Source organism: Pongo abelii, chromosome 8, assembly GCF_028885655.2.
Source record: "Pongo abelii isolate AG06213 chromosome 8, NHGRI_mPonAbe1-v2.0_pri, whole genome shotgun sequence".
Taxonomy (NCBI): domain Eukaryota; kingdom Metazoa; phylum Chordata; class Mammalia; order Primates; family Hominidae; genus Pongo; species Pongo abelii.
The window spans coordinates 76,052,148-76,067,232 of record NC_071993.2 but is presented as its reverse complement, the minus strand read 5'-3'; the positions used below and the strand labels follow the sequence as shown (position 1 = coordinate 76,067,232).

The 15,085-nt window shown below is 40.5% G+C and overlaps 1 protein-coding gene across 3 annotated transcripts in view; it reads left to right on the top strand.

Annotated features, from left to right (window-relative positions):
• The window catches only part of MYPN (myopalladin), a 111,651-nt gene that overhangs the window by 79,989 nt on the left and 16,577 nt on the right, over window positions 1–15,085 (top strand). For all 3 annotated transcript variants that reach the window (XM_002820892.6, XM_024254243.3, XM_024254241.3), the window contains one exon: window positions 9,921–10,142. In XM_002820892.6, coding sequence (XP_002820938.3) covers window positions 9,921–10,142 — 222 coding nt within the window. The remainder of the gene's footprint in view (window positions 1–9,920; window positions 10,143–15,085) is intronic.

Below are 15,085 nucleotides of genomic sequence, written 5' to 3'. Positions count from 1 at the left end.
CTTTCATGACAAATGATTTTAATTCATACATGACTTAGCATGAAGTTCTGCATCCAGTAAATATTTGTTGACTAGCTATGTTGTTAATTTCTAATCTCCATTTCCCACCCCTCTACCCCCAGCTAATGTCTTATTCCAACTTTCCTCCTTGACCTCATTTCTCTGGAAACTTTCCCATCTCGTTATTTGGTCCTCTCACACCCCCTGCTTATTATTATTATTATTAATGTTTCTTTTAAACTATCTGCAGTTTCCAGATACTGCCCTATGTGACAGAGGAAAAAAAAATAAGTACCTAATTTTTGTTCTGCTTTTTGTTCCTCTAATCTTCTTCTCTGAGCTGTTCTGTCAGTTCTTCTATTTAAGTCTTTCCTCTTTCATCTCTTACCACGAATTCTTTATGACAATCCTCTTTTGTGAGCCGTGAATAGTCATGCCATTCATTCCCTTTCTAACAAGAATTTCACATTGGCCTTACATTCTACTTTGTAAGGCCACTGGCTTTATGCTGCCCACTTTGGGCATTGCAGGACCTTGGCTGCTGGGATAGTGAAGTGTCTCTGTATCCTCTGCCATGGACCCACACAGAATGCACCAGTCAGGAGCAACCTGGGGGCTCAGACTGGAAGGTGTCTTGTTCATTGCTGCATCCCTGTTGTGCATGGTGCAGAGCGGGTGCTCAGTGAACATTGCTGAGTCAACCCACAACTATGGAATTTACATTAGTTTCAGATAGGTAATAAAACTGTTAACCAAGCAGAAAAGTTTGGATTTGTTGCAAAACTATGGAAAATAGTTCACTTGACTATATAGATTCTGATTATACCTCATTATGGATACTACCCACTATGGTAACAATCCAACTTAATCAGCTGATTTTAAAAGATGAAAACTTTTTTATTTTTTTGAGACAGGGTATCACTCTGTCACCCAGGCTGGAGTGCAGTGGCGCGATCTCCACTCATTGCAGCCTTGACTTCCTGGGCTCAAGTGATCCTCCCACCTCAGCCCTACCCCCAGTGGCTGGGTCTACAGGTGCAAGCCACCACACCCTGCTTATTTGTAGTTTTTGTTTGTTTGTTTGTTTGTTTGTTTTAGAGAGAGGAGGTTTCGCCAAGATGAAAACTTTTAAAAACACACAGAAATTAAACAAAAGTCTTGTGTTAACCAAACATTTAAGTATAAAGTAAATCTGTGCATCTTTTAATAATTCTTTATTCTTAAGTACAAATTCGGATTAAAAGTATTTTTAGGCAAGCTCCTTGAAGGTAGAGTCTGTATTTTGCGGAATGTTGTATCCCCATTGTCTATCACAGTGTTTAGCATATAATAGGTACTTACTAAGAATTTGGCAGCAGAGACAGGGTGGGCTATGATAACTAGGTATTTCTACTGAAGGCAACAAGTGATTGTTAGATAAATGGCAAAATAAATTATCTTCTAGGTATGCTAACCTCCAAGTTTCTGTCACCCAGGCTGGAGTGCAGAGTGCAGTGGTGCATTCTCTGCTCACTGCAACCTTCAGCTCCCGGGCTCAAGCAATTCTCCCACCTGAGACCTCCAAATAGATGGGACTACAGGCATGTGCCACTACTCCTGGCTAATTTTTGTGTTATTTGTAGAGACGGGGTTTCACCATTTTGCCCAGGCTGGTCTTGAACTCCTGAGCTCAAGCGATCCACCCGCCTTGGCCTCCCAAAGTGCTAGGATTACAGGCGTGGGCTACTGTGCCCGGCCTACCTCCAAGTTTATCTAAGAATCCTTTCTTCTGTCTCTAAACTCTGTCTCTGGAAAGAAAAGGAGAACACTTTCTCTCATACGCAATGCTTTCTTTTAGTGCACATCATACCCAGAATCTGTCGGGAACACTTTGAGCAGGTTTTCTAGCTGGCTTGATCCTGTTTGATTATTTGCCCCTGAAGTCCAGGCTCAGGACCCAGAGTAGAGAAAGCCCGCAGTGAGCTCAGGCAGTGACTGTTGGATCATGGCCCATACCTCAGCAGTGCCATATCCAATTTGGGATGCGTCATTACATTATGGTTAGCAACAGAAAAACTGTCTCCACCAATTGGAAGGAACAGCCAATTTGAAGAAACTTTTTGCTGATGTGTCCCAGAAATCAAATGTTTCAAGTTGTCAATTTATCAGCCTGAAGAGGATTATCTTTTTTTAAAAAAATGGTTATATTTTCAAGTGGCATATTCTTCTGAAGTAAATATTTTTAGCTTTTCATTTCCTTTCATAGAGCAACTCTAATTCTATGCAATTCATGAGTCTAGAGAGGATGGGTCATTTCTCATTGATTTAATTTCTATAACACCCAGATTTACACAGAAAAAATATTCTTTCCTTTGAGTGTAGACATCATCTATGAGCAGCTAACACAAAATCTGTTTTTACTCACAAAGGAGATGAGGCAAAGGAAAATGGAGAACATGGCATAAACCCAGTACTGGACATTTAAAATGGACATTTACAGACAGTGGATTGATAGTGAAAGATTTGTGCAGAACCATGCAGAAAATACCTTTACATTTAATTTTAATTTTTTTTTTTTTGAGACGGAGTCTTGCTCTGTTGTCCAGGCTGAATTGCAGTGGCATGATCTCAGCTCACTGCAATCTCCACCTCCTGAGTTCAAGATTCTCCTGCCTCAGCCTCCTGAGTAGCTGGGACTACAGGTGCTTGCCACCATGCCTGGCTAACTTTTGTATTTGTAGTAGAGATGGGGTTTCATCATGTTGGCCAGGCAGGTCTCGAACTCTTGACCTCAAGTGATCCACCTACCTCAGCCTCCAAAAGTGCTGGGATTACAGGCGTGAGCCACCATGCCCGGCCTAACTTCTGCTCCTGATTCCTTCCTTTCTTGATCCTGAAAGGACCTAAGCTGATCCCACATTGACTTTGTTTTGTCTGTTGCCTACGGATGCATGATGGGAACCACAGCACACCCTCTGCCCTGACACACTGTAGGCCTGCAGGCTGCTTAAGGCAGCCTTCCACTTGCCCATCAGCAAACAGCCAGCTTGCTCCTCACTCTTTAGATTTCTCAGGCAGGGGGCAGATGGCAAACCCCTGTGTCCTCCTAACTGTAGGAGGCATAGCAAGCTCTCCAAGCTCTCCAATGGACCCTGTCCAAGAGGGTCCATTTAATCTCCCTCGCTAAACTTGAGGTGAAACAAGTACCCCAGGGTTAGGGGTGGAGGTAGGCATCTCACAGACATTAATGGCTCTCTCCAAAGTCCTCTTGCTGGGTCTTCTCCCTCCTGACTCTTGTGTCTGTGATGGAGGTAAAAGGTTGAAATCATCTAAGCTGTCCTTAAGCACCTGCTTTGAAATTTTTGAATAATAATGTGTCTCAAAAGTCACTTGTTTTCTGATATCTAGCCCATCTTGGTGCCTCAGTAGAAGCTTCTGATTACAATCTAGTTACAAGTGTCTCCTCACTACCTGGTTACTAATTTTATATATGTGTATATATGGCATATGTATATGTATGTGTATATATGGCATATATATACACATATATGGCATATATATACACATATATATATGTGTATATATGGCATATTTTTTTTTTTGAGATAGAGTTTTACTTTGTTGCCCAGGCTGGAGTGCAGTGGCGTGATCTCGGCTCACTGCAATCTGTGCCTCCTGGGTTCAAGTGATTCTCATGCCTCAGCCTCCTGAGTATCTGAGACTACAGGCACTCACCACCATGCCTGGCTACTTTTTTGTATTTTTAGTAGAAATGAGGTTTCACCCCGTTGGCCTGGCTGGTCCCAAACTCCTGACCTCAGGTGATCCACCTGCCTCAGCCATCCAAAGTGCTGGGATTACAGGCATGAGCCACCACACCCGGTCTCTAATAGTATATTTTAAACAACTCATTGAGTTCTCTGTTTTCATCACCTCTCAACTTGGAGTACTGGTTAAGATAATAAATATATAGCCAAGTGTGTATTTACTATACACATTTATAGTCAAACAAAATGCACATATTTTCATCATATTGCTTCTGTAGTTTCTTTGGCTAAATCAGTTCAAGCATTTAAATTCTGTAAAATCAGGCCCCAACTTAAAATCAAGTTCCTAAAATTAGTTGTTTGGAATACATAGAGACAATGTGGTATTTATATTCTCAGGCAGGTGCTTAAAGGCTATATTATAACCCATTGTATTTCTGAAGTATAAGTATAATCATAACTTACCACCATGTATAATAATATTTCTCTGGGGCCAGGCACGGTGACTCACGCCTGTAATCCCAGAACTTTGGGAGGCTGAGGCGGGCAGATTGGTTGAGCTTAGGGATTCAAGACCAGCCTGGACAACATGGCGAAACCCCATCTACAAAAAATACAAAAATTAGCTAGGTATGGGGGTGCTGTGTGCCTGTTGTCCCAGCTATTCGGGAGGCTGAGATGGGAAGATGGCTTGAGCCCAGGAGGCAAAGTTTGCAAGCAGCCAAGATCACACCACTGCACTCCAGCCTGGGCAATAGAGCCAGACCTTGTCTCAAAAAAAAAAAAAATTATTTGGAAAAAAAATAGTTCATAATATAGAATTTCAGGAATTCATCTTTCTCTGTAATAACTCTAACAGTGTAGTTAGCCAAGAACTTACCAGTTCTCCCCAGTCAGACAATAGAAGCTGCAGAAAAGGTTCTTTAGCTTGTAGCAAGAACTCTGTTAGAATAGGGGCTAGAGGTGGTGTGGATGGATTGGAAATTTGAGGACATAATAAAACAAGATAAGAAGCCATAGAAGGTTAAGACCTCTTGCCTATTGAAAACCCCCAGAGGCCAGGTACAGTGGCTTAGGCCTGTAATCCCAACACTTTGGGAAGCCAAAGTGGGAGGATTGCTTGAACCCAGTTCAAGACCAGCCTGGGCAATATAGGGAGACCTCATCTCTAGAAAAAAAAATTAAAAATTAGCTGGGCATGATGGTGCATACCTGTGGTCTCTGCTACTTGGGAGGCCGAGATGGGAGGACTGCTTGAACCCAGGGAGTTGAGGCTACAGTGAGCTGTGGTCACATCATTGCACTCCAGCCTGGGTGACAGAGTGAGAACCCTGTCTCAAGAAGGAAAAAAAGAAAATCCCTCAGAATGCTTCTCCATTTTGGGCTGGCTCCTTGGTTACTCCCTTTATTTTATTCTATAGACCTCAGGGACTGGTCTTCTTGTTTCTCTTCATCCATCAAGTTTTTATTTGTTCCTGATAATTTGGATTCAGATACATAATATCCTGATACAAAGCAAGCAAAGCCTTTATAAAGGTTTTCAGGAATAACTGGAAACAGACTATGTGAGAGTAAAAAGTGTCTGATATCCACCTTGATATGCCCTTTTCTTCACATAGTCCCTTAGGAACAAGGGCCATTCGTAGAGAATTGGTAAAAGGATCGGATGCATGAATGACCCAAATAAGATTTACCAGAGTAAACCCTAGGAGTCCAGAGTAAACCCAGATCCTGTGTTAACTGTTGGAGGCATTTTTTTTTTTTTTTAGATGGAGTTTCACTCTTGTCCCCCAGGCTGGAGTGCAATGGCATGATCTTGACTCACTGCAACCTCTGCCTCACAGGTTCACGCAATTATCCTGTCTCAGACTCCCGAGTAGCTGGAATTACAGGCACACGCCACCACGCCCAGCTAATTTTTGTATTTTCTGAGGCATTTCTTTAAGGAACTGTGGCAGGACATAGAAGTGAGATAGGAGCAGAGGAAACAGGAATGGAATGAGGGCGGGCAGCGGACAACACCAGGGTTGGGTCTGGGGAAACAGCTGCAGCCCCAGTGTCAGGGAAGGGACACGTTGGGAGACCAAGCCTTGGAGCTTTCCCTTCTGGCTTTCAGTGCCTGTGCCCTGTCCTTGGCTGGCCAGCACTAACCAGTCCTGGGAGTATGCTGAGAAGTGGGGGCTGGAAATGGGAGGTGGAGGACCAGGATCTGTAGCATCGAGAGAGGAAAGAGGAAAATCTCTGGTGGGTGAAAAGGAAACATCTGAAGCCACACAGCCTCCCCATTCCTGTTAACCATTTAAGGGTGGTTGGCTGTAACTTGGTGATGATGGAAACTGGGACTTCCAGCTGGGCGTGCTCAAGCCTGTAATCCCAACACTTTGGGAGGCCAGGGCAGGTGGATCGATTGAGCTCAGAAGTTCAAGACCAGCCTGGGCAACATGGCGAAATCCCGTCAGAAAGAAGGAGGGAGAGAGGGAGGGAGGGAAGGAGGGAAGGAAGGGAGGAAGGGAGGAAGCGAAAAGAAAAGAAAGGAAAGGACACAAAAGGAAAGGAAAGGAAAAAAAAGAGAAAAAAAGAAAAACTGGGACCTCTGCTTGCTTTAGTCTTTGTTTCTGAAAGATGAACAGAAAACTCTGAAAAGCACAGATTAGCTTTTAGAAAACAATAACATTTTCTTTATGATTTACCCATAACAAGAGTCCCCAGCTAATTCCCTAGTGGGCCTCCAGGGTGGGTGCCATCCGCATACCCTCCCCAACACCCCCTGCCAGATACAGGCTCAGTCAGCACCTCTAGGCACTCCTCCTTAAGAGCACAGGCAACCAGTCCACACTCCTCTCCACCAATGATCACAGAGCCTGAAATAAATGGAGAACAGCCACCCTCATGAAAAGTTTGGGGTCTAGGATCTGCATGTGGAGTGAGAACTATGTGAATTATTCGTTTTGAATGTCATTTGAAAGTAATAAATAATCAAATGTAGCACCTATCTCACATGGTAAGGGAATAAAATGATTTATTGGCTTACTTCTAAACATCCTGGAAAATAAACCCAAATTTATTAAAAAGAAAAGTAATATCAATTTAGAATCATGAATACAATCCAACAAAGAAAAAAAATTTCCTGGTGTAATTTTAAACTGGCAAGTCTAGAAAATACTTCAAACTTGTGAGACCATTTAACGTATTTCTGAAAAATATAGTCATTGTGAAGAATTAGGTTGAATCATATGAAACTTCTGATAGTCTACAATTGTTGACCTACAAAAATGTCAGTTTCACATGGTTCTACCTAATAGGTGGATAGTGGAAGCTTTGTTAACTTTTCCCAAAAATATTCCTATAATGTAGAAAATAATCTTAATATATTTCAACTAAATCTGGTTTCAGAATCCAGTAACAATCTTTTACTTTAACTGATTTGAATGATCTCATTAAAAATTAATAAGCTTTACTGGATATTAATCACTTTTTCCACCCTATAAGAACTGTGTACTTACTTTTTTTTTTACCCAGTTTGAGATGAGGCAGAGAAGAGCAGATTTAAAATTGGTTCCAATAAATTAAAACCAAGAAACGCTTGGTTTCTATAGTTCCAAAGTTAAAATTCTATCCAAATTCAGATGATTATGCTGAATGTATAAGGCAGTAATTAGAGAACATCACTAATGTGATTTAGCTTGAGAATGCATGAGTCCTCAACTCAGTTACTCTCCTGCTGACTAGGGGCAGGTGCATATCAGCCACGTGATTCCAAATTCCACTTCAGGAGCATCCCAGTACCATCTCCATAGAGCTCCCCTAAATTATAAAATTAGGGTTAACTAGAGTCATAAGTTTAACCAAAGTTCTCACTCTCACCCCAAGCACATGGCTCCAGATTCTTCAAAGATGTGGTAGTGTCAGAAAAAGTGATTGCTTCTATTTGATTCATGTATTCACTCATTCTTCAGATCTTATTGAGCTCTCACCTGCCATGGTGCAGGTACTCTTCTAGGTGCTGTCAATATAGGGAGAAGGAAGACAAGATCCCTGCTCCTGTGGAGCTAACATTCTAACACTTGAAGATTCAATCATTCAATCAATAAACAAACAAGAAAAATACTAGATAGTAACCAGTGCTATGTAGAGAATTAGAATGGGGAGTTACATTAGATGAAGGGATCTGGGGAGGCTGCTTTGGGGAGGTGACATTTAAGTTTGATGGGCAGGCTATGGCAGGGAGAGGGAGTAAGAGGAATCCAGGATGAGTCCTAGATTTAGGGTTTACTTAGTGCTGTCAAAGTGTGGTCCGAGGACCTGTGCCAGCCTGCAAGATGTCATCTCTCTGCCTTGAGACTAGCACAGAAATTAAGAGTAACCATTCAGGGCTGGGCATGGTGGCTCACACCTGTAATCCCAGCACTTTGGGAGACTGAGGTGGGTGGATCTCTTGAGGTCAGGAGTTCGAGATCAGCCTGGCCAACATGGTGAAACCCTGTCTCTACTAGAAATACAAAAGTTAGCTGGGCATGGCAGAGGGCGCCTGTAATCCCAGCCACTGTACTCCAGCCTGGGCAACAAAACAGAGGTAGACTTCGTCTCAAAAAAAAAGGAAATAGTAACCATTCAGAAAATTTCATAGAAATTTGACAGGGAAGTTTTATACAGTATACAATAATTTTGCATTTCTTTCATTGTGCTAGTAATTTATTTTACTTTACAAAAGTGCAGCCTGGAAATTCTTAAAACCTGATTTTCATGGTAGACAGTGTGAGAAACATTGGTTTAATCACTTAACCAAGTGATGAATAGTGGTGCCATTTCCTGAAATGAGGAAAAGCAGGTTACAAGTACCTCTTGGGGACAGAAATCAAGTGTGCGCTGTTTGAGCCATCCTGTTTGAAATGCCCATTAGATACCATAATGTAGAGTAGTAGTATATGACTCTGGAATTCTGGGAAAGAGACCAGGCTTGGAGATATGGATTTGGGAGTCATCAGCAGAAAGTATCTGAAGCTAGGAGACTGGATGAGCTCACCTAGAGCAGAGGAGCACAGGAGACTGGTGCGGCGAGAGAAAGAGAAGGAAAGACCAGTATGGTGTGTCACGGAAGAAAATGTTTCAAAAGGAAAAAGTAGTCATCTGTGTCTAATGCTGCTTAGATCAAGTAAGGTAAGAACAGATAAATGACAATTAGTTGTGGCATATTCGGAGACCCTGACGGTAGCAATCTCAGAGGAACAAAAAGAACACAAGACTAATTGAGGTAGGTTAGCAAGAGAATAGGTGACAATGAAATGATCTCATAACGGTAGAGGATTATTTCAAATAGTTTTGTTGTGAGGGGGGCAGAGAGATGCAGTGAAAGCAGATATGGCGTTAAGAGAGATTTTTTTCTTTTTCTTTTCTTTTTCTTCGACACAGAGTTTTGCTCTGTTGCCCAGGCTGAATTGCAGTGGCATGATCTCAGCTCACTGCAACATTTGCCTCCTGGGTTCAAGCAATTCTCATACCTCAGCCACCCCAGTAGCTGGGATTATAGGTGTGCACCGCCACACACAGCTAATTTTTGTATTTTTAGTAGAGACAGAGCTTTGCTGTGTTGCCAGGCTGGTCTCGAATTCCTGGCCTCAGGTGATCCACCTACCTCAGCCTCCCAAAGTGCTGAGATTACAGGCATGAGCCACCATGCTTGGCCTCTTTGTTTTTTTCTATCATTCTTGTATTGTTACAGTAGAGATATATTTTTCAAGACAGGTTTTCCTGAAGTGTGAAGATGGAAAAATCCAGTAGAGACAGGAAGCTGGTGATGCAGGCATGTATCAGAATGCAGTTCAGAATGGCTTTGCCAAAATAACGCTATAGGAAGTTTTCCATATTGAAAGGAACACTAATAGTAGCTCTGAAAATTATATTCCATCTACATTCCATTTCCTACAGAACTCTACTGGGGCTGCATGCTCAGGTGGAAAATCAGGATGCACTAAGGCCGTGTGGGATTTTAGGAGAGACACTGACATTTCCTTTAGTGCTCCATGGTGAGAAACTGGATCTGGAACATACCTGTTTATTTGGATTTCATGGTATAAATCTAACGTCTGAATCTTAAAAAGTGGCTTCCTCAATTGTACTGATGGACATGTTCTTCCTTGCCATATGGAAATTGAAACACATTTGTCATTTTGACAGGAGTACAAAATTTCAAGCTTTGAGCAGAGGTTGATGAATGAAATAGAGTTTCGCTTGGAACGTACTCCTGTTGATGAATCAGATGATGAAATTCAACATGATGAGATCCCCACGGGCAAGTGTATTGCTCCCATCTTTGACAAGAGACTCAAGCACTTCCGGGTCACAGAAGGCTCTCCAGTCACATTCACCTGCAAAATTGTTGGGATACCTGTTCCAAAGGTAGGGAAGATGACAAGCCAGTTGGCCACCTAACAGCATGGAACTACAGACAGTGCCTTCAAGAAGGTCTTTAAAAAATTTACACAATGTTTTTTCTTCTTCTTTGTATTTGTTATTGATATAGTTGTACATGTTTTAGGGTATATGCAATATTTTGATACATGTATACAATGTGTAATGATCAAATCAGGATAACTGGGATATCCATCACTCAAACATTTATCTTTTTTGTGTATTGGGAACATTACAGTTTTTCTCTTCTAGCTATTTTGAAATATACAACAAGTTATTATTAACTATAATTTTTCCACTGTACTATCAAGTACTAGAACTTATTTCTTCTATCTAACTGTATGTTTTTACCCATTAACCAACCTCTCTTCATTCCCTCCTCCCATCTACCCTTCCCAGCCTGTGGTAACCACCGTTCTACTCACTACCTCCATGAGATCATTTCCTTTAGCTCCCACGTGTAAGTCAGAACATGCAATACATGCCTTTCTGTGCCCAGCTTACTTCACTTAACATAATGACTTCCAGTTCCATCCATGTTGCTGCAAATGATGGGATTTCATTCATTCTTTTTATAGCAGAATAATATCCCATTGTGTATAGATACCCCATTTTCTTTATGTATTCATTCATTGGTGGACACATAGGTTGATTCTGTAACTTGGCTATTGTGAATAGTGCTGCAATAAATACAGGAGTGCAGATATCTCTTCAACATACTGATTTCCTTTCTTTTGGATATATATCCAGCAGTGGGATTGCTGGATCATATGGTAGTTCTATTTTTAGTTTTTTAGAGAAAAGAATCTCCATACTGTTTTCCGTAACAGCTGCACTACTTTACATTTCCACCAACAGTGTATGAGGGTTCCCCTTTCTCCACATCCTCACCAGCATTTGTTTTTTTTTTTTGTCTTTTTGGTAATAGCCATTCTAACTCTGGTGAGATGATATTTCTTGGGGTTTGATTTGCATTTTCCTGTTGATTAATAATGTTGAACATTTTTTCATATACCTGTTGGCCATTTGTATGTGTTCTTTTGAGAAATGTCTATTCAGGTCTTTTTTTTTTTTTTTTTTTGTGAGACAAAGTCTCACTCTGTCGCCCCAGCTGGAGTGCAGTGGCACAGTCTCAGCTCACTGCAACTTCTGCCTCCCAGGTTCAAGCGATTCTCGTGCCTCAGCCTCCTGAGTAGCTGGGATTACAGGCGCCCGCCACCACACCTGGCTAATTTTTGTATTTTTAGTAGAGACGGGGTTTCACCATGTTAGCCAAGCTGCTCTCAAACTCCTGACCTCAGGTGATCCACCCTGGAGGCCTCAGCCTCCCAAAGCACTGGGATTACAGGCATGAGCCACCACGCCCAGCCTATTCAGGTCTTTTGCCCATTTTTAACAGTCTTTGTTTTCGTTTTTGCTTTTGCTGTTGAGTTGTTTGGGCTCCTTATATAATCTGGTTAGTAATCCCTTGTCAGATGGATACTTTGCAAATATTTTCTCCCATTCTGTAGGTTGTCTCTTCACTTTGTTAATTGTTTCCTTTGCTGTGCAGAAGCTTTTTACTTGCTGTAATCCCATTTGTCTATTTTTGCCTTTGTTGCCTGTGCTTTTAAGGTCTTACCCAAAAAAAAATTTGCCTAGACCAATATCCTATAGTGTTTCCCCATTGTTTTCTTCTAGTAGTTTCATAGTTTCAGGCCTGGCATGTAAGTCTTTAATGTATTTAGAGTGGATTTTTTTATCTGGTGAAAGGTGAAGATCTAGTTTCATTCTTCTCCATATGGGTATTCAGTTTTCCTAGCACTATTTATTGAAGAGACTGTCCTTTCTCTCAATGTATGTTCTTGGTGCCTTTGTCAAAAATGAGTTGGCTATAAATACATGGATTTATTTCTGGGTTCTCTATTCTGTTCCATTGGTCTATGTGTCTATTTTTATGCCAGTACCATGGTGTTTTGGATATGATAGCTTTATAGTGTAATTTGAAATCAGGTATCATAATGCCTCCAGCTTTGTTCTTTTTGCTCAGGATTGCTTTGGCTATTTGTGGTCTTTTGTAATTCCATGTGAATTTTAGAATTGTTTTTTCTATTTCTTTATTTATTTTTTTTCTTTTTTGAGACAGGGTCTCACTCTATTGCCCAGGCTGGAGTGCAGTGGTGAGATCTCTGCTCACTGCTACCTCCACCTCCTGGGTTCAAGCGATTCTCCTGCCTCAGACTCCCGAGTAGCTGGGATGACAGCTGTGTGCCACTATGTCTGCCTAATTTTTGTACCTTTAATAAAGATGAGATTTCGCCATGTTGGCCAGGCTGGTCTTGAACTCCTGGCCTCAAGTGATCCGCCCACCTCGGCCTCCCAAAATGCTGAGAATACAGGCGTGAGCCACCACGCCCAGCCTGTTTTTTCTATTTCTGCAAAGGATGTCATTGGTATTTTGATAGGGATTGCGTTGAATCTGTAGATCACGTTGAGCAGTATAGACATTTTAACAATGTTAATTCTTCCAATTCGTGAATGTGGGATATCTTTCCATTTGTGTGTGTGTGCCCTCTTCTATTTCTTTCAGTGTTTTATAGTTTTCCTTGTAGAGATCTTTCACTTCTTTGGTTAAATTTGTTCCTAGGTATTTTATTTATTTATTTTGTAGGTATTGTAAATAGTATTGCTTTCTTGATTTCTTTTTCAGATTGATTGCTGTTAGTGTATAGAAATGCTACTGATTTTTGTACGTTGATTTTGTATCCTGCAACTTTACTAAATTTGTTTACCCTAAGAGGTTTTTGATAGAGCCTACATTTTTCTAAAATATAAGATCATGTCATCTGCGAGCAAGGATAATTTGACTTCTTCCTTTCCAATTTGGGTACCCTTTATTTCTTTCTCTTGCCTAATTACTCTGGCCAGGACTTTTAGGGCTACGTTGGATAAAAGTGGTAAAAGTGGGCATCTTTGTCTTGTTCCTGATCTTAGTGTAAAGGCTTTCAATTTTTCCCTGTTCAGTACAATATTAGCTGTGGGTTTGTCATATATGGCCTTCATTGTGTTGTGTTCCTTCTACTCTCAATTTGTTGAGGGTTTTTTATTATAAAGAGGTGCCAGATTTAATTGGGTGCTTTTTCAGTGTCTATTGAAATGATCATATGGTTTTTGTCTTTGATTCTGTTGATGTGATGTGTCATGTTTATTGACTTGCCTATGTTGAATCATCCTTGCAGAGCTGAGATGAATCACACTTGATCATGATGAATAATCTTTTCAATGTGTTGTTGAATTTAGTTTGGTAGTACTTTGTTGAGGATTTTTGCACCTATGTTTACCAGGAATATTAACCTGTAGTTTTTGTTGTTGTTGCTGTTGTTGTTGTTGTTGTTGGGTCTCTGGTTTGAGTATCAGGATAATGCTGGTCTTGTAGAATGAGTTTGGAAGTATTACCTCCTCTTTAATTTTTTGAAATAGTTTGAGTAGAATTGATATTAGTTCTTCTTTAAATGTTTGGTAGAATTCAACAGTGAGTCCATTAGACCCTGGGCTTTTCTTGGATGGGAGACTTTTTCATTACAGCTTCAATCTCATCACTCATTATTGGTCTGGTCTGCTTAGGTTTTCTGTTTCTTTGTAGTTTAGTCTTGGTAGGTTGTATGTGTCCAGGAATTTGCCAATTTCTTCCAGGTTTTCCAATTTGCTGGCATATAGTTTTTCATAATAGTCTCTAGTGATCCTTTGTATTTCTGTGGTTATCAGTTGTATTGTTTCCTTTTTCATCTCTTATTTTATTTGGGTCTTCTCACTTCTCTCTTTCTTTCTTGATCTAGCTAAATGTTTGTCAATTTTGTTTATCATTTTAAAACACCAACTTTTCGTCTCTTGTATTTTTGGTCTTTTGTATTTTTTTAGTCTCAACTTCATTGATTTCTGCTCTGTATTTGTTATTTCTTTCCATCTACTAATTTTGGATTTGGTTTGTTCTTGCTTTGTTCCTTGAGATGCCTCTTTAGCTAATTTATTTGGAGTCTTTCTGGTTTTTTTTTTATGTAGGTATTTATTGCTATAAACTTCCCTCTTAGTAAGAAAGTCTTATCAGACTCTAGTGAAGTATCTACAGAGAGAATGAAAACCCATACCAGAAAATTAGCAAAGCCCAGATAATTTCACTTAAAAAAAAACCCATCAGGAATGAGATCATTAAATAGTCAGGCTAAAAAGAAATCAGACTTATGGGTAAGTTCAAATTTTAATAAAAGTTTAAAATAAATGTCTTAGTCATGATACTATATTTTGGGCTATTGATTTTCATAGCCATCAAACTCACCAAATTGATATTCTTCTGTCTGCTTAATATCTATTTAATATCCACAGGGCACCTGTTCTTGTACAAAGTGAACTGTATTAGGTTGGTAAATGCTGAAGATGTCATATCGTTATCACCGGATGCTGAAAAATCACATGTCAGCAGATTTTTTGGCAGTCAGCTGAGAGAAGGATTTACACCCAGCATGTTTGTGGCAGAGGATCTCTCTGCTCTACCTTCATAAACATTAGCATAGTGTTATCATGTATGGTTAGGTAACCAGGAAAAGTAGAGGAGGACAGCTGCAACCAGCACTTTATCTCCTCTGTCTTCGAGAGATCTCCTTCACACATGCAAAACTTAACATGAGATATATAGATAGAGGTGTATGTGCGCACACACACACACACACATAGATATTTACATTTTGGCTAGATGAGAAATTTAGCAAGTTAATCCTAGCCTCATTCCATTTGGTGTAACAAACCATACTAACCTTTCAAGCAAGGTGACTTATTCTAAGTGCTGAGATCTGCAACTGCAGGAGACTTGAGCTTGTAAATAAGGTAATGAGAAAATATCCACTCTCCTGGTTTTCATTATTTTGCTTCTGAAGACACGTCCAGTCCTTAGGGTGGCT